The sequence below is a fragment of the Myotis brandtii genome, unplaced genomic scaffold (genome assembly GCF_000412655.1).
Source record: "Myotis brandtii unplaced genomic scaffold, ASM41265v1 scaffold576, whole genome shotgun sequence".
Lineage (NCBI taxonomy): Eukaryota > Metazoa > Chordata > Mammalia > Chiroptera > Vespertilionidae > Myotis > Myotis brandtii.
In genome coordinates this window covers 75,012-100,808 of record NW_005370156.1, presented here as the reverse complement: position 1 = coordinate 100,808, position 25,797 = coordinate 75,012, and the positions used below count along the sequence as shown (strand labels likewise).

The 25,797-nt window shown below is 42.3% G+C and overlaps 1 protein-coding gene across 4 annotated transcripts in view; it reads right to left on the bottom strand.

Moving 5' to 3' along the window:
- Positions 1 to 25,797, bottom strand: part of FAM171A1 (family with sequence similarity 171, member A1) — a 94,994-nt gene that overhangs the window by 51,732 nt on the left and 17,465 nt on the right. Inside the window, exons 1-2 of one of the 4 annotated variants that reach the window (XM_014549944.1) lie at positions 25,405 to 25,423; positions 181 to 408 (exon numbers count right to left, since the gene is read on the bottom strand). Coding sequence is in view for 1 of the 4 variants with exons in the window: in XM_005878875.2 (XP_005878937.1) it covers positions 181 to 408; positions 8,815 to 8,845 (259 nt within the window). In the remaining 3 variants the exon portion in view is untranslated. Of the gene's footprint in view, positions 1 to 180; positions 409 to 8,814; positions 8,865 to 21,976; positions 22,092 to 25,404; positions 25,424 to 25,797 lie in introns of those variants that run through there. The other 3 variants (XM_014549943.1, XM_005878875.2, XM_014549942.1) reach the window with 3 other exon arrangements.

Sequence of the window (25,797 nt, the reverse complement as noted above, 5' to 3'; positions counted from 1 at the left end):
TCAACCGCCTTTATACCAGATCCCCCCTTTCTTCACATAAGGGGGCCACAAGGTAAAGCAGAGACTAACCCAATATTTTCCCTTTTGACTGACCTCCACTTTCAAAATCGTTTCTGTGTGTGACTCTATCACTGGCCTGACTACAAACTCTGTTTCAGAGACAGGTTGAGAGCACCTTACCGGGTAATCGGATTGGCTTCCATGGGGCAGAGTTTGGCACATAGGCGTGCTTCGTGGCGGTGACGATCAACTGACTGCCCAGCTTATACTGGAACTTGATGAAGGCCACGCCATCTGTCCCCGAGGTGCCAGAGGCAATGGAGACCTGGTTGGTGAAAATCTCGATGAGCGCCTCCGGGACAGGCTGGTGGGTGCTGGCGTCACTGATGTGGACCTTCAGTGTGACCTCTGGAAGAGAAAAAGGAATGCAGAGCAAGAGCTGTTTATTAGGCCACTTCCACAGTGATTCTGCTGTCAGTGTGATGGGAGGTGGAAAGTGCTATGAAAAGAAAATCAACATCTTCCTCCAAAATACAAATAATTTTAACCACGGAAAATTTCCTTCTTAGAGATCCCTTTTTATTTTACATGATTTCCTATTTTGTTCAAAACCAATGACCAACTGCTTTCTCTTCGCTCCTTCCTACTCATACCAACAAATAATTGAGATAAAAATTCGATCCCTTAAAGACACTGTGCAGCAAACACAGTACTCTTTTATCCTCCCAGCATTGCCTGCAAACACAGCCTGAACAGGCTCAAGCTGCTATTAAACGATATGAGCAACCCAGGATCACTGTGCTGGTAATCATGAAGACTAGACCCAAACATAGTCTAAAATATCATTAAAAGGGAGATCCACGAGTGGGAGGAGAGAAGGTTAGAAGAAGAAGAAAAAAAGAAGTACATGTTTGAAAAGATAAATGAAGTTGAATCAGTAATACTCGCAAGAAAAAAATAATAAATGTGGGAATGGACAGATCCAAATTAATGTTAATATATTAAAACAGAATGGATTATTTTCATTGTTTCATGCAAGAGATGTTTACTGAGCTGCTTCTCTATGCCTAGAATTGTGAGTAATTGTGCAAACTACAGTGGTGAAGAAAAGTGAGTACACAGGCAAGTGCTATACTTGGGGGACATTGGTGCAGGCAGGAAGGGGCCACTGACGGAATAGCATATGCAAAGGCTCAGAGGCAAGAAAAAGCACTGCTTCCTGAGAAACAGAGGGTCTGAAAGCTGGATGAAGAATTCGAGGGGTCTATGATCTAATGAGAGACAAGATCAGAGAGGCAAGTAGGGGCCAGCTCACTCAAGACTTCAGAAGCGATTTAAAAAGATCATTCTTTATCTCAAGGGCAATGGGAAGTCAGAAAGGTTTTAGACACGGAAGTGGAGATCAAACTTACGTTACAGAAACATCTGGCTCTGGGTGAAGGACAGACTAAGGAAGAGACAAGACTGAGGACTGAGCTTCAGTTAACAGGCCTCTGTAATAACCCAGGAAGAGATGATGGTGGACCAGACCCCAGCGTCACAATGTTCTTTAATTAAAGGACTACATTCCGGAACAACCAGAAGTGATCCTGCTCCAGTAAACTTCTTTTTCTTAGGTGCTTGTATCTAGAGCTCTTCCACAAACGGGGCAACCACATCGAGAGGAATTTATTTTGCTTTGAGGACCTCTACCTTGGTAACTTGCCAACTATCTTATGATATTGAAGCAACCTTTTCATACTGAAAATTTCAATTAATCATTTTCTCACCCATTTTTTTCACATACCGACTTAATACATTTCTGGACTAGATGACCATAAAAACAGTCAAAAAACTCTAGACTTAGGGACTATAGACTGTACCAAATAAATGTCTCAAACCTTTGTGTAGGAAAAAACATTAAGTGCTACCAGAAACTGAACTCGGCTACTTCATACTATAGAAGGAGAAAATTAATGCTAAGAGAGTGATAAAACCAACATCATGAAAATCTATGACATTACAAACCCATTTAGTTAATTTCCTCCAATCGCAGATTTTCAAGATGTATCCTATACATGATTTCTTCTTTAACTCAGTCTTCCTTGTCCCCAGGTGGCATGTCAAGTTATAACATTTTTAACTCAGCTTTCATTAATATTCACATAGCCAAAGTCCTCTACAACAGGGTGAGTGGGAGGGTGGCTTATTGTAGGGCTGCACTGATGATTTATGTATTTTATGGTAATGCAACATTTGCTAACAATTGGGGTTACAAGATTTCTGCCCTCTCTTCACTGTTTGCTGGGAATGGCAAAAGCAGCTGAGATGTGGAAAAAGCTAAAGGACTCTGAATAAACACAGAAAGAAAAGTTCTACTGAAATAAATGTCCTCTAGTCTACCACTTGAATTTTTTCTAATACAGGAAGCCTAGTTTATGTTCTGCAACTGTATACTTTGAAATGTGGTAGGCAGACAAACATGAGCAAAGCAAGGACGATAGGCCAGGTATAGAAGGCCACCAGAACGGAAAGCCCCAGGGGCCTAGAAACAGACAAAACTGGGAAAACAAGGACCTCGCCCCCAGGGTAACCTTTCCTTCCCTAGAATATCGCTGGGCATGCGGTTAAGACCCCCTGACCTTTCATATTGGTAGTCATGCGGTTCGGACCCTCCCCTGGCCTTTCCTTCCCTGGCATGTCGCTAGTCATGTGGTAGACCCCCTTAGAGGAGGAATAAGGGGTTCAAGAGTGGCCTGATGTGACGCCCATGCGCAACTGCTCCCTTAAGCATTAACCCTTAGATAACATTTGGCCTCAGTTGTGTTTCAGCTCCAAACCCAGAAAAACAACAAAACCAGACAAGTGACACCATGGCTGACAGCAGGACTAGCTGCATTGATTAATGACCCCCTGCCCTGGCATCGACCAATCAGTGGAGACCATGACCATGAAAGGACACACCTGGAAAGCTAATGAATATTCTATTGAGATCCTCCCCTGGGACCTCCCCTAAAATCTCTACCCTTAAAAACCCTTAGGATGGAAGACCCATCATGCTCTCTCCCTCCCAGCACACTCCTGCCTTTTCCCTTTCTCTGGTCCGCCCCCCCCCCCACCTCCCACCCCCAGGGTGCTACCTTTACCTTCCTCTCCTTCTCCTAAGCTCCAAGAGCCCTTTTTTTGCCTCTGTAACTTGTTTCCTGAACCCAATTCTTCTACAGCTCACTTCTACCTCTGTGATTTTTTTTTTAAAATATATTTTATTGATTTTTTTACAGAGAGGAAGGGAGAGAGATAGATAGTTAGAAACATCGATCAGCTGCCTCCTGCACATCTCCCACTGGGGATATGCCCTCAACCCAGGTACATGCCCTTGACCGGAATCGAACCCAGGACCCTTCAGTCCGCAGGCCGATGCTCTATCCACCGAGCCAAACCGGCTTCGGCTACCTCTGTGATTTTTTAAAATAAACTTTTGCTAATAGTTTGGGCTTGGTTCTGAATTCTTTCTTAGTCAGAACTCAAGAACTGAGGTTGCCGAACCAACTGAGCGCATTGGTCTAACACCTAGGGTTGTTTTCACTGCCACCAACAGAAAGAGATTATTTAGCTACTTCTTTTGTTGTGACATGACTTGAAAAAAAGTCAATATAACTAGGAATTATTACAGACACTGAGATATCTTTTTGTTGTTTTGCCATTTGCTTTATTCATATGGTAGCATATCATGAACACTCCTCCAGATCAACCGTGCTAGATCTAGTTCATTTTTCAAAAATAGATTTTATTTTTTAGAGTTTTAGGTTCATAGCAATAGTGAGTAGAAGTTTTAGAAATTTCCCATTGGCGTATCATTTTTTCTAGAGTAGCACTTAGAATTAGATTATCCGTTCAACAACAAATAAAATTATTCATACCACGGGAGTAACCTTATGGCTAGGCGGGTGAGTCACTATTTATTAACATTACTCTCATTTTGCAAATAAAAGGGAAATCCTATAAAAGGCCCCAGGCCTAAATATGCATTAAGATGTCCTATGTTCCTCTGCTGGCGAGTGAGCTGGGGCACCTGGTTACTAAATTGAAGCTGGAACATCATTCTTTTATTCCTTATACTGCACATCTATCACCAAGTTCTGCTGATTTTAATTCCAAAATATATGTCTCAGAGCAGGCCTCTCTTTCCCGTCCGTGTTAACAATGCCTTATTTCAGGCCCTTGCCATCAGTCATCCAGACTGCCACTCAGCCTCTTTACAAAAACTGCCACTGTCCTTAGACCTGACCCTTAAAATCCCACTGAAGCCAGAGGGAGCTATAGGAAATACAGATTTGACCACTTCCTATCCTGCTTCAAATCATTGGTGCCCAACAAGATGTGACTGAGGGCCAGATGTGGCTAGCTGCCTATTTTTGTAAGGTCTGTGAGGTAAAAATGGTTTTTATATTTAAACTAGAGGCCTGGTGCACGAAATTCGTGCACGGGTAGGATCCCTAAGCCTGGCCAGAAATTAGGGCTGATCAGGTTCCCTGCCTCTCGGCCTCCCTGCATCCTCCTTCCCTTGCTCCCTCAGTGCCCTGCCACCGCTGCTGGTCGCCCGCCGTGTTCCGCACCACCCCCTCGTGGTCAGCACACATCATAGCCACCGATCGAACTCCTGGTCTCCCGGTCGAACTCCTGAGAGGACAATTTGCATATTAGCCTTTTATGTACATGTAGATGACTTTTTTAAAAAATCTATTTTTTTTTTATTGATTTCAGAGAGGAAGGGAGAAGGAGAGAGAGATAGAAACATCAATGATGAGAGAGAATCATTGATTGGCTGCCTCCTGCATGCCCCCCACTGGGGATCAAGCCTGCAACCCAGGCATGTGCCCTTGGGCAGAATCGAACCTCAGACCCTTCAATCCTCAGGCTGACGCTCTATCCACTGAGCCAAGCCGGCCAGGGCATAGATGACTTTTTAAAAAAGCAAAAGAATAATAGTTCATGAGAATTATCTGGAATTCAAAGTTTAGTGTCTATAAATAAAGTTTTATTGAAACACACGCACACCTAGTTATTTACACACTGCCTAAGCCTGTTTTTGCATTGCAATGGTGGTAGTCAGAAGTTCTGACGGAGACCACATGGCTACAAAGCCTGAACTATTTATTTTTGGCCCTTAAAAAAAAAAAATCTGCCAACCCCTGCCCTATGGGATACTTTTATGGGGGGGAGGGGGATACATTTCAAGGTACCCCAGGTCATCTATAATCAGGCCCCACCTGATCCCTCATACTGCCCACAGGCCCCCAGACACTGTCCCACACTTTCCCCTTCCCTCCCTTCCACTTCTCATCTCTGTAGGAAATGCCTTTCAACAACTTTACCTTCATGTTGCTGATCCTATTCATCCTTTAAAAGTCCTAGTTAAGTTTTATTTGGGAAACTGCTCCGGACTCACCAAACCCTCCCCAAACTGGGTGAGAGGCCCCTCCTCTCCCTCCCCACACAGTCTACACTGACACTATCCCTCCCCTATTTGCATTTCTGTCAGCATTCTTTGTAGGCTGACTATGTGGGTCGACAGTGTGATCAGACCCTGACACTGAGGAGCTTTCAGCTTTAGGTGTTAAATGGATACCAAGTGCAATTTAAAAATGGGAGAAGTGCCTCACAGGAACATTGGGCACCACAGGAGAGCATAATGGAGGGGCGGTCAGGGAAGGCCTTGTGAGGAGGTGTCACTGAAGCTCAGGCCTGAAGGATACACAGGACCCAGCCTGACAAAGAGGCACAGGCAGAGATGCAAACGCTGAGGTGAGAATGGCCTGGTGGCGCTCCTGCCTGAAGACGGGTGGCCCACACCACACACTGGCCACTGCTGCAGAGTATCTGGTGTGCTCTGTGGGTCCCTCAGGAATAGAGGTTCTCATGTTTTAAAATTAATTTTTATGGCCGTAAGGCCTAGCCTCGTACCTAGAGCCAGCAGGTATCAATAAAAGTGTGTCAAATTAATGATTGCCAGAGTGAAAATAACCATCTCCTAATACTGCACTGTCCAATATGGAAAACACTGGCCACATAAGTTGAAGTTTACATTAATTAAAATAAATGACATCAGAAGTGGAGCTCCTCAGCCACAGGAGCACTTTTCCAGTGCTCAGCAGCCGCATGTGGCGGTGGCTCCACATTGGACAGCACAGACAGATTTCTCTCACCGCAGGAAGTCCTATTGGACACTCAGATCATGTATTACAAAGTCTCAGCTCAGAATCTGAGAAAGGAAAACCAGAGTATCAGAACAGTTCAAAGAGCTCCCAAGGATCTGAGCATGACGCTGAGCCCTCAAGGATTTGACCTTCACTTGAAGTCCTTGCAGTGACTTAACAGGCTCTATGCGATCTCTACCCCCAACCAAATAGCTCTCTGTCCTCATTTCTTATTCCTCCCTTTTACAGGAATTGAAATGACTGTTTCCTTGTTTGGCACAGGCCACCTATCCATGCAGCTCGCTCCCTCACTTCTTTCAGTTGCTGCTTAAATGTCACCCCCTGAATGAGGCCTACCTACACTGACCACTAACTAATTTTACTATGGAAATTTTAGAACCTAGCTAAAAGTAGAGTGAACAGTATAAGGAAACCCTCTGGACTGATAAACAAATTTCAAATACCAATTTTCTACCCTTTTTGCTTAAGCTATTCTCCCTACTCGATTTTCCTCGCTCCGACCCTCCTACTTCCTCCCTTTTTTTCCCCTGTAACATTTTGAAGCAAATCCTATATATTATATTCAGCCACATTATTTCCCCATAAATATTTCAGTTTATAACAGATAAAGACTAAAAAAAAAACATACCCAAAATGACATTATCATACCCAATACATACAACAACCTCTTTATATCATCTCATACTCAGCAAGCATTCGATTTTCTCTGATTATCTAAAAACAAATTTTTACAATTCTGACCATCCCATCTAAAATGTCGATCCAGCCCCACCCTGCACTGCCGATATTATCCTGCTCTACTTTTTCTTATCTGCATGACACATCAATTCTGGCATGACTGTAATTTATGTCTTTTTAACTGTCTGACTACCAGGATGTAAGCTTTGAGAGAGCTCTTTTGTCTCTTTTTTCTTCTTGATTTATGAATCCCAAGCACACAGAACAGTGTCTGGCACACAGTAGGCACTCCATGTATGTGTTGAATGATTCACTAAAACTCACAGTCATTTCTGGATATCATCTGGTATGTGACCTAAATATCCCTGGGGGTTTTGTTGTTGGTGGTGTTCCATTTGCTTCTTATACATTATTGTCTTAAATTGATACTATCAAAATTTATTTGAAAAGCAATAATCTATTTTCAGATAACTAATTAATTAGAATTAATAAGAAAATCTTTACTGATCAGCTACTGTATGCTTAGTATGACAGGAAGTACTGTGGGAGATTAAAAAAAGAAAAAAATATGGCTCCTGTTTTAAGGAGTTTACAGTTGTTGGTTTTGTTTGTTTGTTTGTTTTTTGGGAGGGGGGTCGGTAAGGATAAGTTAGGCCCAACCCATGTGCCAGAGAACAAAAAGGATGAAACTGGGTAAGATAGAGCTTAAAAACATAGCTAAGAGGAGACTAACAAGGCCTGGAGTTTATTAACAAAAACAAATACAAAGAAAGAAAGTAAAAATATCTGAAAGTATCCTAGAGGTAGAGGTTAGGGGTGATATTAAAAGATGTAAACAGGGTACCCATGAGCCATTCTGCCAAAGTGGAATGGCCACTGGCTATACAGGTTCATACTGTGTGGCTATGGGCCCTAATTATGGCTTCCTGAGTTCACTGGGGGAAGCTGTGGCTGGAAGGATGGGTAGCACGGGAAGACGAATCTTGGTGGACAATCCAGCATCTTCTGACCACCTTCTTCCATTTGAGTATGTTCCCACATAAAACATTTGGCCTAAGGCAGAAGCTAGAAACTTATCTTCCCAGCCTCTCTGGTAGCTAGGAAGCAGGAATGGACTTTGGTTCTGCTAATCTGATGCCTTCATGCTGGATTCTGATTTGAAAGACAGCAACATAAAGAAGCAATTGCTGCCCTAGTCGGTTTGGCTCAGTGGATAGAGCGTTGGCCTAAGGACTAAAGGGTCCCAGGTTCGATTCAGGCCAAGGGCACATGCCCAGGTTGCGGGCTCGATCCCCAGTAGGGGGCGTGCAGGAGGCAGCCAATCAATGATTCTCTCTCATCATTGATGTTTCTATCTGTCTCTCCCTCTTTCTTCCTGTCTGAAATCAATAAATTAAAAAAAAAAGAAGCAATTGCTTTTTCTGACCAAAGGGGTCACAGAGGAGGCATCTGGTTGGGGACAGCAGTGCAAGCTGCCCTGTCTCAGTGCAGGAGGGTGGTAGAGTATCCCTGGCTCAGCCTCGCCATATGGCCTAGGCATTACTCTTTCTGTGAGCCTCATCCTCCCAGAGCTCTATGAGCTATCTACAAGCTTTAACACACATACTGAGGGGTAGTAGTGTTGCACTCCTCAGGTTCTGTGCTGTTCTGGCAAGGCACTATATGGCTAAGGACCATTTCCTTGAAATTGCACCCACCTGATTCTCCTCCCAGCCCCTGGCTTTCCTTTTCAGTATCTGTGATGGTTAACTTCATGTGTCAACACCACTGGGCCATGAGGTGTCCAGATATTTGTCCAAACATTACTCTGGGCTTTTTGTATGGGTGTTTTTGGATGAGATTCACATTTAAAAAGGAAGACTGAGTAAAAGAGATTGGCCCTAATGGGGGTGGGTGTCATCCAATCAGTTGAAGGCATGAGAAGAATAAAAAGGCTGACCTTCCTCTGAGTAAGAGAATTCCTCCTGCATGGCAGCCTTTGAACTGGGATATTGGCTGCTTCTTGCTTTCAGAATTGAACTGAAGTTTCAGCTCTTCCTGGGTCTCAAGCCTGCTAGCGTTTGTACTGGAACTATACCACCAGCTCTCCCGAGATCCAGACTGCTGGCTCACCCTGCAGATCTTGGGAATTGTCAGCTTCTATAATCACACGAGGCAATTCCCTATAATAAATCTTTTTCTATATATACATGTATGCACCCTATTGGTCCTGTTTTTCTGGAGAACAATCACGAACAGTATCCATCACGGGTTCCAATTCTGCCTTCTCATAGTGGACGGACCCACGAGTGTGTGCTCAGGTCTCTTCTCGTTACACACTCTTACTCAGCACATTATTTCATGATGAGGAATTCAGTCACTGCCAGTGGGAGAATCAAGAAGAAATAAGCGCTCAGGAATTCTTCCCGAACCATGATTTAGAGCGCCTTTGCACTTGGCAAAGACAAAGCATTTGGCTCTGTGGGCACACACTAGTCCATTCTAAGTACAAAGAACATCTGCTTTGTGGGTAGAGAACTAAACATTATCTTTTAGCCCAGCATTATCTTTTAGTCATTTCCTTTCTATCTGCCACAGATTTAGAACTAAAAGCAACAAGGCCATTTCTAATTGTTGGCTTGACAGAAGGTACCTCTAAGTAGCAAGTTGAGAGCAAACATAATGACAGAGCCAGGAGCAAGGAATGACAGTACGTACTCCACAGGCACCGGGAAGAACCCCCATCGGTACTGAACGAAACTGCCTGCAAACGCGGACAGGCCATGTGGAAGGCAGGCCTTGTCTTTCCTTCTTCCCCTTCCTCTTCCAATAACTTGTACCTTCAGTTATTTTTCTACAACTGGCAGAAGTCACTTATTTTATAACTTCTTATCCAGGCTCCAAAACCAACATTCTCAATATCTCTGTTGTAACCATGGGCTAACTGGTACTGCGGTAGCCAGTACCCGTGCTCTTCACTGGGCACAGGATTTCTCCACGTGCTTTGAATAGCCAGTGCTTCTCAGTTTTCTACAAACTCTGGCTTCATCTTGGATGGCCACGTGAAGTTGGTGGACTCCCACATGTATGTGTGTGTGTGTGTGTGTGTGTGTGTGTGTGTGTGTAAGAGAGAGAGAGAGAGAGAGAGAGAGAGAGAGAGAAAGTGTTGGGTTCTCTCTGACGGTTTTCATCCCCTTTATCTCCCCTCAAGTTGGCCTGTGTTCTGGGATTTTAGTTTTTCTTTCCTCTTGGTTTTTAAAGCAGTTGGTTTCCACAGCAACCCACCTAGCTTGGAAGCCAGTGTTGCTGGGTGGCCATGGGGGCCCTGCAGAAAGAAAGGCCCGTTCTACCAGATCAACAGAAGTTCTTCTCTCAAGTTGCTGGAAACCCCATGGCTGCCTGTGATTAGCTATATTTAACCCAAATACAGTGGAGTCACATGGCTTTTCGTTTCTTAAGTAAAACAATAAAAAATTACTTGTTCATTTATAACGTTTTCCAAATGGGAAGTTGTTTTTGAAATGTTACCAGACCTTTGTGGTAAGAGATTTTGCCTCTTTACTTGATGCTTATATTTAACAATATCAGTATATTCACTGAATTTCCATGACTTAATAGAGCAATTACAGGCATGTCCTAGGATGCCCAGCGTGTTTAGTGGCAGCTCTCTGTCTATTTATTTTAGAAATATGAAAGGGTTGTTTTATTTTGTAGTATTCTGATGAGGTTAGAATGCACTTTGTTACACCAGAGTATTCTTGTCATTTATTTTCTCCAGGATTACATAGTGCATATGTACCTTACATTGTTCAATTTTATTTTCTTTCAAAATTTGTAAATCATCTCTTTAAAGCAAATTACATATTTTCTTAAAAAGACATAAATATTACAAGGCGGGGCAGAAGTAGGTTTACAGTTGTTCATATGGAAAGTAACACAATAATACAAGAAAAAATTGTTTTGTGTACTCACAACTGTAAACCTACTTTTGCTCCACCCTGAATATATGATATATATACAGCATAGGGAATATAGTCAGTAATATTGTAACAATTATGTATGGTGCCAAGTAGGTACTGGAAATATCAGGGGGATCACTTTGTAAAGTATATGATTGCCTAACCCAGGGGTCCTCAAACTTTTTAAACAGGGGGCCAGTTCACTGTCCCTCAGACCGTTGGAGGGCCGGACTATAGCTTAAAAAAAAACTATGAACAAATTCCTATGCACACTGCACATACCTTATTTTGAAGTAAAAAAACAAAACGGGAACAAATACAATATTTGTATTTGCATGTGGCCCACGGGCCGTAGTTTGAGGACCCCTGGTCTAACCATTCTGCTGTGCACCAGAAACTAATATAAAATAACTAGTGGCCCAGTGCACAAAATTCATGTACGTTAAAAGGGAATTAATTAGAGGAAATATTTTAATATTGCTATTTGCCCTTTCTCTATAATAGAAGTGTCAGAGATGAAAGAAAATTAGTAAAATGTATATGAAAATCTCCCTCCTGTCAGAGTCTGGGGCGCGCCACGGGATCCAGAGTCAAGTCCCCGCCCACCCGCGTGCACCTCGAAATCGTGTGAGACCCAGACCCGGCTGGCCCCACCTCCGTCAAGACCTGCAGGGCAGGGGGTGCAGCCTCAGGTCCCCCGTCAAGCCCCGCTGGGGGCGGGGGTGCAGCCTCAAGTCCTCAGTCAAGCCCCACCAGGTGGGGGGCGTGGCCTCAGATCCCCTGGCGCAGCCTCAGGTCCCCCTGCCTCGCCTCAGGTCCCCCGGGTACAGCACGAGGGCATGATGACCATTTGCATATTAGCTCTTTATTATATAGGATAATGGCTATTAAAAAACTGCTACAATGTGCACCTTCCAGGACTTACTTGCACCCAGGTTTTAGCTGCACTAAAGCATCTGGCAATCTTGTGTGAGTTTAATTCTAAAAGTAATACTCAGTTTGGTCTTCTGCAAAGATTAAGACTTCAGTTCTGTCACCAAGAAGAGCAGGGACAATGTAGACATACTTCTGAGGGACAAATGTGCTGGCACTAGTCCTTCCTAGTTCCACCGATGGTCCCCTCAGCTGCCATTCTCTGCTTAGACTCCTATGCTCTTGATTGTAACCATCTGCCCTAGAGTCTCTCCGTTAATCTGAGTCACAAGAGCTGACACAGAATTCCCACCATGCGGGGTTTTCCTTGTCATTGTGACCCTAATTTTCAGCGGAGGATTAGGATCTCAGTACTCCCATTTGAAGTCCTCCACACTTGAAAGCATGTAGGAGACAAGTTTGCTGCCACAGCCCCTGGGAAGTTAGAATCCCATTTTGTGTTTTTACCGTCTCTGGCACCTGACTCATCCTCTGAATCTCCTGAAAAGACGGCTGCATGGTCCACTTGAGAGTTACAACTGCAGTTTGGAACAAGGAGGAGAGGTCTGTGCGGGCGCCCAGCGCTGTTCACATGGGCGCTCCTGCTGGCTGGCCCACCCTCTGCAGGGCCTGCGCTTTGAGCTTATCCCCAGTGTTGTCTCCCCGAGCTCTGCACACGACACATTCTCTCAACCCCCACACATAAACCTCTGTCTTGGCAGTGGTGCCAGGATATCTCCGAGCCATCAATTAGTGAATTCCTACCCTCTCCCATAAGAAATCTGTATGAGGAGTAAACTGCTAGTCATCCCTATAACAATACTTTCTAACCAACATCACTGAGTTGCCAAGAATGCTGCAATACACGGTAAACATCCACAGAAGTACAGCAATTACAGAAGCTATGACATATACAGATAGAATACACGATGCATACGTGCATAGCATGTATTACACTGACGTTCCATTTTTTAAGTGACAGGATGCCTTCTTCCTCTCACTTTAAACACTCTATCATGAAAACAGAAAATGTGATTCTTGAATAACAACCTGCTTTGACTTTCTGGCTAAGGATCTTGTTAAGTTTATTCATTCATCAATTAATTAAATGGCAGAAGTCGTTCTCTGCCCAGCTGGTATGGCTCGGTGGTTGAGTGTTGACCTATGAACCAGGTGGTCATGGTTTGATTCCTGGTCAGGGCACATGCCCTGTGTGGGGAGGCGGCGGGGTTGTGCAGGAGGCAGCTGATCAGTGATTCTCTCTCATCATTGATGGTTCTATCTCTCTCTCCCTCTCCGTTCCTCTCTGAAATCAATTAAAAAATTTTGTTTAAAAGAAGTTCTCTGTTATTGAACTCAGTATAAGAAGAAGCTTTCTGGAGGTGGTTCCATATGCAGGTTATGCTATCAAAGCAACTATAAAGTGGCTACATTCTTGCAACTAACCAAGAAATATTTAGGTAAACGTCCCAGGATAATCTGAAAACTATTGCTGGATTTACGTGATTCAACTGTACAATTTACATATACTAGTATAACCAAGTGTCATCAAACAAAATTAATGACAGAATGTTCCTATGATCTCACCTAAAATAGCAAGCTAAATGGACACTACTCCAATCCTCTTAATGTGGTGGTAGCAGGAATCGTTCAGGTGTAGCTCTAAAGTGCAAGTGAAAATATAGTTACTTATCTTGGGGGAAGTGTCTCTTAATTCAAACCAGCCCCGGCTGGTGTTGCTCAGTGCTTGGAGTGTCAACCCTGGCACTGAAGGGTCACAGGTTTGATTCCTCGTCAAGGGCACGTACCTGGGTTGCAGTTTTATCCCCAACCAGTCGGGGCATGTGCAGGAGACAACCAATTGATGTGTCTGTCTGTCTGTCTGTCTGTCTTCCTCTCCCTTTCTCCCTCCCTTCCATATCTCTAAAAATCAATGGAAAAAATATACTCAGATGGATTAACAACAACAAAGGCAAACCAATCTATATATATAAAAGCCTAAGTGACTGTAGGACCATTCGACCAGTAGCTATGATGCGCACTCACCACCAGGGGGGAGATGCTCCAACCGGTAGGTTAGCTTGCTGCTGGGGTCCAGCCAATCGGGACTGGGTGACGTGGGCCGGACACGCCCTGGAGTCCTCCCACAGTCCCTCCCCAGCCCCGATTGTGAACCGGTGGGGTCCTTCGGCCTGGCCCGCAACCTCTTGCAATCCTGGACCCCTCAGGGGATGTATGCAGGCCAGGCCGAGGGACCCCACCATGCACAAATCCGTGCACCGAGCCTCTAGTTTAACATAAAAGAATGCTGCAACTGTTCAAAAGAAGTAAAAATTGAAGTGGGTATTGGACACCAAAATGATGCCAAATATAGCTAAAAAAAAAAAGCTGTGATTACAACTTCCAAGAACTTTTCCCTAAAAATCAATTCATATGTATAAACCTAATAATATCCTCATTTGAGTCAGATAAGTATAAAATAACTATAATATTAAAATGCAAATATGGTAAATGCATTTATAAGCTTCATATAACATCCTTTACAACAGAATTATGATGACACAACACTGTGGTGACAAGAGGACACAAGTATTGTACGGAGATCGCTGTAAGAAAACATTGTAGATCCTTTGCCCATTTTTTGATTGGATCGTTTATCTTCCTTTTGTTAAGTTGTATGAGTTCTCTATAAATTTTGGAAATTAAACCCTTATCAGAAATATCATTGGCAAATATGTTCTCCCATGCAGTGGGCTTTCTTGTTGTTTTGTTGATGGTTTCTTTTGCTGTGCAGAAGCTTTTTATTTTGATGTAGTCCCATTTGTTTATTTTCTCCTTAGTCTCCTTGCCCTAGGAGCTGTGTCTGTAAAGATACTGCTACAACACATGTCTGCTATTTTGCTGCCATGTAGTCTTGTAGGATTTTTATGGTTTCCCATCTCACATTTAAGTCCTTTAGCCATTTTGAGTTTGTTTTTGTGTGTGGTGTAAGTTGGTGATCTAGTTTCCTTTTTTTGCATGTATCTGACTAAATTTCCCAGCACCATTTATTGAAGAGACTGTCTTGACTCCATTGTATGCTCTTACCTCCTTTGTCAAATATTAATTGAGCATAATGGCTTGGGTCAATTTCTGGGTTCTCTGTTCTGTTCCATTGGTCTATATGTCTGTTCTTGTGCCAGTATCATGCAGTTTTGAAAACCGAGGCTTGGTAATATAGACACTTTTCGAAAGAAGAAATACAGAAGGCCCAGAGACATATGAAAACATTCTCAAAGTCACTAATCATCCGAGAGATGCAAATTAAAACAACGAGATACCAGTTCACACCTGTCAGAATGGCTATCATCAACAAATCAATAAACGACAAGTGCTGGTGAGGATGTGGAAAAAAAGGAACGCTCCTGCACTGCTCCTAGGAATGCAGACTGGTGCAGCCACTGTGGAAGACAGTATGGCGTTTCCTCAACAAGTTAAAAATGGAACTCCCATTTGATCCAGTAATCTCACTTCTAGGACTATATCCCAAGAAACCAGAAAGACCAATCAGAAAGGATATATGCACCCCTATGTTCATAGCAGCACAATTTACAATAGCTAAGATTTGAAAACAGCCTAAGTGCCCATCAGCAGATGAGTGGATTAAAAAAATGTGGTATATCTACACAATGGAATAAAAAGAAGGAACTTTTACCATTTGCAACAGCATGGATGGAACTGGAGAGTATTATGCTAAGCGAAATAAGCCAGTCGGAGAAAGATAAATATCACATGATCTCACTCATATGTGGGATATAATGATCAATAAAATTTGATAAACAAGAATAGATCCAGAGACAAATGGTGGGGAGTAGTCGGTTAGAGAGCAACCAAAGGACTTGTATGCATGCATATTAGCATAACCAGTGGATACAGGCACTGGGGCAATGGGGGCTTGCCCAGGGTGGGAATGGCTGGGGTCAACTGGGGAAAAAGAAGACATATGTAAAATTTTAGACAAAAATAAGACACACACACACACACACACACACACACACACACACACACAAAGAAAATAAAAGAAAACATTGTAAAAGCCTTCTGTTCCGTTGCTGGTGTAAAATTTTCACAAAGGCACTTAGGAGAATTTGGAAGAATCTTGGAACTCTGAAGTTAATGAGTAATAGTAAGTACATCTATAAAATTAACACACACGCACCTCACCAAGCTTTAAAGATCTATTGGAAGATGCTAGTTGAATCGTTACCAAGGGAACCTGATGGAGGAAAAAATCCTAGTGTGTGTTTCCAGATCTCCTTACTAGTATATCTATAAATATGCATTTTTAATAGTTTTTTGTCGAGGACTAGGTAAAGAGCAAAATTACATGGCATTTATTTTGAATAAAGAAACCTTCAGCCCTGGCGAGGTGGCTCAGTCGGTTGGTGTGTCATCCCACACACTAAAAGGTTGTATTTCTATTCCTGGTTAGGGTACATAACCAGGTTCGATCCCCATTCAAGGTGTGTAAGGGAAGCAGCCAATTAATGTTTCTCTCACATCAGAGTTTATGTTTCTTGCCCTCACTCCTCCTCTCTCTAAAAAATATATCCTCAGATGAGGATTAAAAAAAAAGAAAAACCTTCAGATCAAGTGCGACTTAAATATGAAAGGCTGCTTCAACATTTAAAAATCAATTAATGTAATCCATCACATCAACAGACTAAAAAAAATCACATGATCATATAAATAGATGCAAAAAAAGGAAAGCATTTGACAAAACCCAGCACCTATTTAGGATAAAAGCTCTCATTAACTAGGAATAGAGGGGAACCTCAACTTGATAGAGACTATTCACAAAAAAAACCCTACAGCTAACATCATACAAAGCTTTGCCACTAAGCTCAGAAAAAAGAAACTAATCAGATGTTTTTGTTTTGTTTTTTAGCAAGTCATTTCTCTCTCTAGGACAGTTATGGCAAACCTATGACACGCGTGTCAGAGGTGACACGCGAACTCATTTTTTGGGTTGATTTTTCTTTGTTAAATGGCATTTAAATATATAAAATAAATATCAAAAATATAAATCTTTGTTTTACTATGGTTGCAAATATCAAGAAATTTCTATATGTGACACAGCACCATCGTTAAGTTAGGGTTTTTCAAAATGCTGACACGCCGAGCTCAAAAGGTTCGCCATCACTGCTCTAGGAAGAGACCAGATAAAAAGTGCTAAGTGGGAGCTGGTAGTGAGGAAGCTGACTCACTAATGACTTTTAGAATTAAAGGAAGGGGCAAAGGAGGCCGGCTGCAGTGGCTTGTAGGAAGCTGTGAATGGCTCAAGTGTGTGAGGCTCTTGGCACTTAACGTTTTATGAAAGAAGATAAAGGTTGTTGGAGCAGCTTAAGTTTAGTCAATGTGATTAAATTATACATATGTGCTTATCTTTACAAAGAGAGATATTTAACAAGCTACAGTGAACCTATTATTAACATCTTATTTTTGCTTCAGAAGCTTAAGTATCTGAGGGCACTTTAGGGTCTTCAATATGATGCCCATGACGACTGGGAGGAGTATGTACAGCAAGCACGTCAAACTCAAAGGTTAACACGGGCCAAATAAACAAGGTTTAAGTTTATGTGGGCCACCAAAAAACAAAAGCTTCAATTTTCAGAGAAACAGGTTTATTTTGATAGAGACATGCTGAATACAAAGGGCTGAAATAAATGAGTAATCGTTAACATAAAATAATAGACCATTTTAATAAAAAATAATATTTTTTCTTGAACATTAACTCACCAGACACTGAATAACTGCACAAATTAATAAGCACAATGTAAATAAACCTATTTCCTGTTGTGTACACCAAACAAGTCAGCCCAAGACTAATGACATGGCAATCAGCTGCTAAAATATTCACTGCTAGTGTTAGTGGAGAGAAATGGTGCGCCTGTGTGTAAGGCGCGTAAGAGAAATGAATGCAACACGATTATAGTAATCAGTTATTAGTGAACGTTGTAATTTGTTATTAATAATCCTATATAATAAAAGCATAGTATGCAAATTGTCCCCTCAACCAGGAGTTGTCTGGGAGTTTGGCCAGGGGGCGGGGCAGGCCGGAGGAAGAGAGGGAGTACCAGCCAGCAGCCGGCAGCAGCTAGGGACCCTAGTTATGTATAACAGAGTATTGTAAAAATTAAGTTACGCAACTTTTATTACAACGTTTCTTAAATGCCGTTATATTGGCTGGGCCGCAAAAATGTTCCTTGTGGGCCGCGGGCTGTGAGTTTGACATGCTTGGTGTACAGAATGTTTCATGGACAAATAGTCTGGGGTTGGCTCCCAGGCTCCCCATGTTTTGTTGTGTGGTTTCAGTCAAGTCCATCACTCTCCTTAAGCCTCCATTTTCTTGTCCATAAAATAGGGATTTCAACTGCTTTGAAAACAGTAGCATTTGTTGCTAGTGGCAATGATGTTTGTAAGGGGTCTGCTAGCCAAAGGTCCTTCCTGATCTTGCCTCCTGGTTCTTATGCCTCTAAATTTCCCCATGAAACAAAATCTCAAGACCACCAGCACCTCTCAATGGGAAAGTTTTTCAATGAAAGAGAAATAAACAAGGAAAGATATATGTTCAGAGCATAGGGCTCTGACAACCTGTATTTGAATCTCATCTCTCCATTTCCTGCTTAATGCTCTTAACTAGAGCTTCTCATCCATAAAAATGGGGGTGATGTCCCCCAAACATCTCAGAGAGCTATAATGGGGTAATAAGTGTAAGGTGCCCAGCATATAGCACAGCACACAGTGAGGGCTTAACAACTGTTAGCCATTTTATAATTAGCTTATTGTTCCCCAATATTTGACTCAAATGAGGATCACCCAGGGTCTTTGAAAGTTTATGAAAGACCTCCTGAAAAGGCTCCTGAAAAGAGCGGACCACACTTGGCTACAGTTCAGGGAAGATTCTCCTTTCACTCACATCCACCACTGACAACCCCCGAGAGCACAGGGAGCTGGAAGAACAGCAGAAGCCACTGTTGGAAGAGATTTCTCCACAGGTCTCCGGTATTTCTGCACTGACTACTTTGGTGTGGACTCTCTTCAAGGATGTTTGTTTAATGAACATCCATGTACAAGTATGACAGATAGTGCCTCCCCCTGAAGCAAAAGAAAGTCTGATCACAATTCCCGTGTGTGTGTGTGTGTGTGTGTGTGTGTGTAGGGGGGAGTCTCACACCATCAAGAAACTGTTGGACACCAGCTGGATGTTTTAAAATTCAACTCAATTCTGACATTATTGACCTGGAGATAGTGCCAGATCCCAGACTGTAAGGGCTCAGTCCTACAAGACTGCCCCCCACTTCAAATGCCAATCTCAAATCCTGTGCTTCCACCAAGCGGCTATAGATCAGAGGTTCCCATAACCCCCTCCTGGGGTTTGATTACTTTGCTAAAGCAGCCTACAGAACTCAGGAAACATTTCACCTAGTAGATCATGGTTTATTATAAAAGGATATAACTCAGAACATCCAGATGGAAGAGATGCGTAGGCCAGGCATGGGGAAGGGGCATGGAGCTTCCACACTTTCTCCAGGCACGCCATTCTCCCCAAATTTTCATGTGTTTAACCAACCTGGAAGCTCCCCAAGCCCCCTTCTTTTGGGGGTTTTATGGAGGCTTCATCACATAGGCACAACTGATAAATTATTAACCACTGGGGACTGATTCAACCTTCGGCCTCCCTTCCTTCCTGGAGAATTCCAACCTTCTGATTAAGTGGTGATTTCTTTGCTGATGGGGCCCATCCTGAGGTTATTTCATTAACATAACAAAAGCCACCTTTATCACTCTCAGCACTCTGAAATTCCAAATATTTCTTCTTATAAATCACAATATCATAGGCAGGCATGCCTACTGCCTATTATAAAAGACTTGGGTTCCCAACGCTCAGGGTTTCTCTTCTGTTACATAATCCACTGCAAGTGCAGGTTTCATCTGGTCCTCTTTTTTAAAAAAATATTTTTATTAATTTCAGAGAGGAAGGGAGGTGGAAGAGAGAGATGGAAACATCAATGATGAGAGAGAATCACTGATTGGCTGCCTCCTGCATGGCCCCCACTGGGGATGGAGCCCATAACCCGGGCATACTATGCCCCTGACTGGAATCAAACCCGGGACCCTTCAGTCCACAGGCTGACACTCTATCCACTGAGCTAAACCGGCTAGGGCCATCTGGTCCTCTTTCAGTTGCCCTATGGGAAATGGGGCTCAGGGAAGAAGATAAAAATGCTGATACTCTGGCTACAGCTACTGTAGCAACAAGCAGTCCTTAATCTCTGACCTGCAAGTATTGTGTCTTCTACCAGTATCTATACAACTGTGGCAGGCTGACTTACTAACTTACAAGTAGGGCAGAATCTCATGCCCTTCACTGTGCCTGACAGCCTCTAAAGGCCCAAGGAAATGATGGCACCGAGGCAGGAAAATAGTGGGCTAGGATCCTTGGAGAAGGGCCAGGAGAGTCAGAGAATTAAAAAATAAAGACAAGACAGTCCCAAGTTTTGGGTAATGTCTTTCAGCTGATGAACAATATTGTTTTAAATCAGATTTTGGATTTTCAAATTCTTAAATAACCCTCTATCAGGAATGACCAAGGTTTTTGTTGTTGTTGTTTTAATAAGAGAAGGCTTATTTAGGTAGCTACAAAGGTAGTAGAAGTGAGCCAGCTGGGCTGCGTAGGCTCAGAAAACAAGTTACAGAAGCAAAAGAAGGGCCCTTAAAGCTTAGGAGAGGGAAAGGCAAAGGTAATGAGCCTGAGGGAAGAAGAGGGGGCGAGAAAGGCACTGGCATGCTCCTGACAGGGAGAGCTTATCCTGGCAAATTCTAACCACTTGTACCCTTTCTATCACACCTACTCCCACCGTGAGCCACTCTGCTCCATCAGTTTAACACAGTCATTCCGGGAGGTTCCACGTGTGCAGCCTTCCCCACAGGACAACAGGGGCAGAAAGCAGAACTGAGGGTTTTCCACTCCAAGCATTAGGGGGCATTTTGTTTGTTTTTAAAGCACTGATCATTTTAGTTTCCTTTTAAATCTTAAGAGTTGAAAATCTACATTTAGGTCATCGCAAGCAATACCCGATGGGTAGAATTAAAATTATATGCTAATTGGGTTATTAGTGCTATTCATTTAACAACTGAAAATATACATTAGTTTAGTGAAATGCCATTTCTTCTTTTTAAATCTGTTTGAATAAATTCTGTATTAGTTAGACTGTAAACTATGCTCACTCCTACATGTTACAAAACCTTACAATGTTCTGATTAACACCAACATTTATGAATCCAATTTATAAGGGTTTTCTAAGAAAATTAAAACTTTTCACAACACAATTTCAGCTTCCTGCTTCATCTAAATCTCACTACTCTAAACAACAAAGTACTGCTCCTTGGGATTTTTTTTCCATACTGAACACCAACATACAATATTTTCCACACTGTTTCAATTTATTGATTAAATCTTATTTTGTGCCAAATGGATTCACATTTTGCCTTCCAATCTGTGTAGATCATGTACTTGCAGCAATGTCAATTAAGGGATTTTATTTTCTGCTTTTGCTTTGAAAAGTGAGTTCCACATTCCTCTTTACTGCCAACTCAACAAATAATTCTACAACATGAAATAGAGATTTTTTCCTAACTTGCAGTATAAAAGGTCTGCCTTGTTTTATCTTATACTTGAAAGTCAATGCTACTTTTAGCTCTCCTTCACAAGGGCATTATTACATGTCACCTGTTAATTGGGTCACAGACACTGAAAAACCATTTGGCTTAGCCAGTGATGGTGAACCTATGACACGCGTGTCAGAGGTGACACGCAAACTCATTTTTTTGGTTGATTTTTCTTTGTTAAATGGCATTTAAATACATAAAATAAATATCAAAAATGTAAGTCTTTGTTTTACTATGGTTGCAAATATCAAAAAATTTCTATATGTGACACGGCACCAGTGTTAAGTTAGGGTTTTTCAAAATGCTGACACGCCGAGGTCAAAAGGTTCGCCATCACTGACCTTAGACCAAGAACTCAAAAGCTATTAGAATGGCAGGGCCAATGATTACATCCCAAAGAGAGCCCACTGGCTGAAGGAGTTAGGAATACAAGTGTAGGCAGAAAAGTCCACAGATGAAGGAGATTAAAGTTCCAGGGTGGCCCACTGCTGACTGGCCTTCCCTGCTCATTAGCCAGGGAGAGAGCATTGGTCTACTCACATGCACTCTCGGGTACTTCCTGGGGCTGAAAGTGCACCCTCACGCTGGGAATACGAACCTAAAGATCCTGGGAATGGGGAGAAAGTAGTGGGAAGGGAAGTATCAGAAGCTTCATCCCCACAAAGAAGAAACTGTGGGCTCTTGGCTGTACTATAATCTAATCTCTCACTTGACATGCTGAGACTGAGGAACTCGAGGTTCTCATTCAAGCTTCCTTAGCTAACCTGTAACTAAGATGGGGCTGTAAGGGTGAGTAGGTATATTAATCCTGTCTTTTAATTTATGTTCCAATTCTTGGAGTTTTGCTGACTCTGTAGGAACTGCCCTTCCCAAGATCAGCTAATTCCTAGAGATAGCAAACTAAGGTCTTGGAGGGCTCACCTGTGAGCATGTCTTTATATGCAAAGTAACCCATCCAGAGCCCACACCCCAAACACCTGCTCTTTGAAGCTCAGGGCCACTATCCCCCTGCCCCAATCACCTCAGGGCCAGATACCAGACAAGTAGAGATCGCCCCTATGCTCGAGTCCACTGAAATTATCCAGTCACCAATCCTAACCCTACCTAGTCTGCTTGCCCATTCCTTCCCAAGAAAACCACAGTGAAGGCTCTTGCCCCCATTTCCCCTCACCCCCTCTGCCTCCTGACTGACCTGGTGCTCCCCCAGGTGGTCCCCATGGCATGCCTTGCCTGTCCTCTTGGAAGCTGTGAGTGTAACAAACTGTCTCCTCAATGACAGTTGTCTACTGACCTGTGGGCCTCACCACACCTGCACAATAACAAAATCTATGTTTTAAAACAGACGACTCAAGGCTTTCCTGCTGAAGGATAAGCCAGGAACAGAGTATTGGTACAGAACTAGAGCTACATCTGCTCTGAGGAGGAACTTTCTAAAAATCTGTGCTGCATGAATAAACAGTACGTTCTACATCACAGAAAATACTTCGGGAGTGGGAGTAGAAAATGACTTGTCAGAGAAGAACAATAGGAACTCAGATCAGACTTGATGAACCTGTACAGAGCAGTGAGACCTAATGCATCAGGGCGGTGAATGAGAAACTGCAGACTTTCAACAGCAGAGGATCACTGAAGATTTTTGAGCAGGGGAGGGAAGCGACGTATCTTATAACAATATGCAGAATGGACTGCAACAGAGGGAGACTGTGGGCGGAAGGAATAATGAGGAGGTCCCTGAAGTTCAGTCCCAAGATTGCAGCGAGGGGCTTGCTGGTGCATACGTGCATGTGTATGATGGTGGGGACAGAAATAGGAAAAGGGTCAACTTGAACTTGAACCGACCGCCTCTCAACACAGGTGAGGAGAGAGGCCCAAGCAGAGGCTCTTAGTGGAACACATTTCATAGTATCATGGGGGAAGGGTCTGAGAGCATGGACATAAAACTGCAAGGACCCACCCAAGCAGTGCACATCCCATGCATATACATGATAATGCAGCATGGGTGTCACTTTAGTGTGCAACTTGACTGGCCATTTCTTACTGGGGCCAACCCTTAACTTCACATGCAGAAGTACATGTATCCAAATTATCTGATTCAAAAAAAGATTTTAAGTTACAGGTTTATGCTCAGGTGTTTCACTAAGGCTATAACAGATAGAGTATTTTTGGTTCTCTCTTTCCTTTGAAAGAGTCATATTAAAATATTATTATTGTGCAGAGGAAAAATGTTTAAATTATCATCAATATCAGTAAATTTAGAGAGTAATTCATTTACCTTTTTTAGGATGAGATATTCTTTTAAAGGTGACTGTCAAGACCATCTGATTTGGGGTGAAGACTCTCAAGGATGACCCCAAAGTAGAAATGAGGGCAGTGGGAGAAAACTGCATCCTAAACAGCAATGTGCCCTCTGAGAACCAGCAATAACTTCCAGATTCCCATTCTCCCACTCAATTAGGTCACATCTAACTTCTCGTCGGAACTAAATTCAGCAAAACATCCATCATGACTACCTTCCTGCCAAGTCAAGACTTTCCATCAGGCCAGTGGAATTCTGAAGTGAACCTGGAGATCCCTTCCAGGGCTTTGAGTTGTGACATTTGGTGGGTGCAGACACACACTGAAATCCAGTGTAGTGTTGAGATGGTCCCTGGGGTAACCTTACTTCAGGCTTCCATGTGCTGTCCCTTCAGGAATGGAAGGATGGCACCACCCACACACTCCCAACAGGGCAAATACTTTGACTTGTTTTTCAGGAACTTGTGCCTCTGCATAAATTACAACTTCCCACTTGCTTGTCTGGAGCTGCTGGATGCCATATACATAGGCCATATGGGGGATGAACCCATGACCTCGGTGGAACACAAACGGGGTTCTGAAACGCATGAGTTAATGGGACACACATAGAATTAAATAGTTATGACTTCATCCTAAACCAGGAAAGGACTTAAAACCCAAAAACAATAACATCCACATCACAAAAATGTGAATATATTCTTCCAATATTGTAATGCTTCCTTTCCAATCAACCAGCCAGTGGATATTTAGTGCTTATTTAGGAGCATGGAGGCAACTGGGGAGGGAGGGGGAGATAAAACGTTTCCTTTTAATGATTAGAAAGGAGTAAGCATTTTTGTCATTTTCATGCTGACCATATTCAAGCATTAATCTTTCAAAATCATTGGCTATTACGCACACAATCCAAATACATTATGCCCCATGCCCAAGAATACAGAGTATGTCAGATTTGCTTAGGAAGGGGTGTATACTGTACTTAGTCAGAAAGCAAAGCTTTTACCTCATTGTGAAATTAATAGATGCTAGGGGAATAAAAAGAAAGTCTTGTAAATAGACAAACATCTTTTAACATTTAATTTTTAACAGCAAAAAACTAGTTTTTAAAGATATGAAAAAGCTCAGATGTGTTTTCTCAATAAAAGTCTATTTTGATCAATATTTTCATAAGTAACTGCTCTAGTTTTTCAACTTCAAAAAAGCAAATATAATCTTAACATGAGCAGCTATTCTTTACTGCAAACCTGGCTATGCTTTAAACTTGGAACATTCTGTTTTCTACTAATTTGTTATTATTATGTAATTCATAAATTAATGGATAGAGATAACTAAAACATAAATATAATACAAATTAGAGGCAAGCAGAAACCAAGTTTATCTTATTTTCTGATGCACATATTTACTGAAATAACCAATATTCAAGTAAGCTGAACATGTGGTCACAACTCACAATTTAAAAGCAAATCACAGCTTGGTCAGTGTGGCTCAGTGGTTGAGCATCAACCCGTACACCAAGAGGTCACTGGTTTGATTCCTAGTCAGGGCATATGCCTGGGTTGTGGGCTGGATCCCTCGTTGGGCAAGTGCAGGAGGCAGCTGATCTCTCTCTCTCTCTCAAATCAATAAAAACATATTTAAAAGAAAAACAAACAAAACAAGCAAACCATAGTACTCACAGTCTTGGCTGATAATAACTGCCTAAGTTTTAAATGAGATACTCAAGAGCAGGTGAATTTAAGTCTGAAAAGAAAACAAAATATTTGGAGGTGAAGAACCTAACTTCTACATGCTTGTTTTAGGACTTAAGAAGTCAGCATTTTCTATGACTTCTTTTCTGCAATGTGAAAAACAGTTTATCAATTGAAAACACAGAAAATGCTGAGAATATTTTAATGTAGAAAAATTTCAGTGATCATTAAATTATTTTTGCTTAATGAGTCAGTCTTCAATCAGGATGAAAAAAGAACATAGATAGTAATGTTGAATTACTAAACTCTTATCTCTAACTTTGGTAGGTCTTTGGGGTTAGTTCTTAAGCAACAGATATAATTTGTCTCAGACCCACTAGC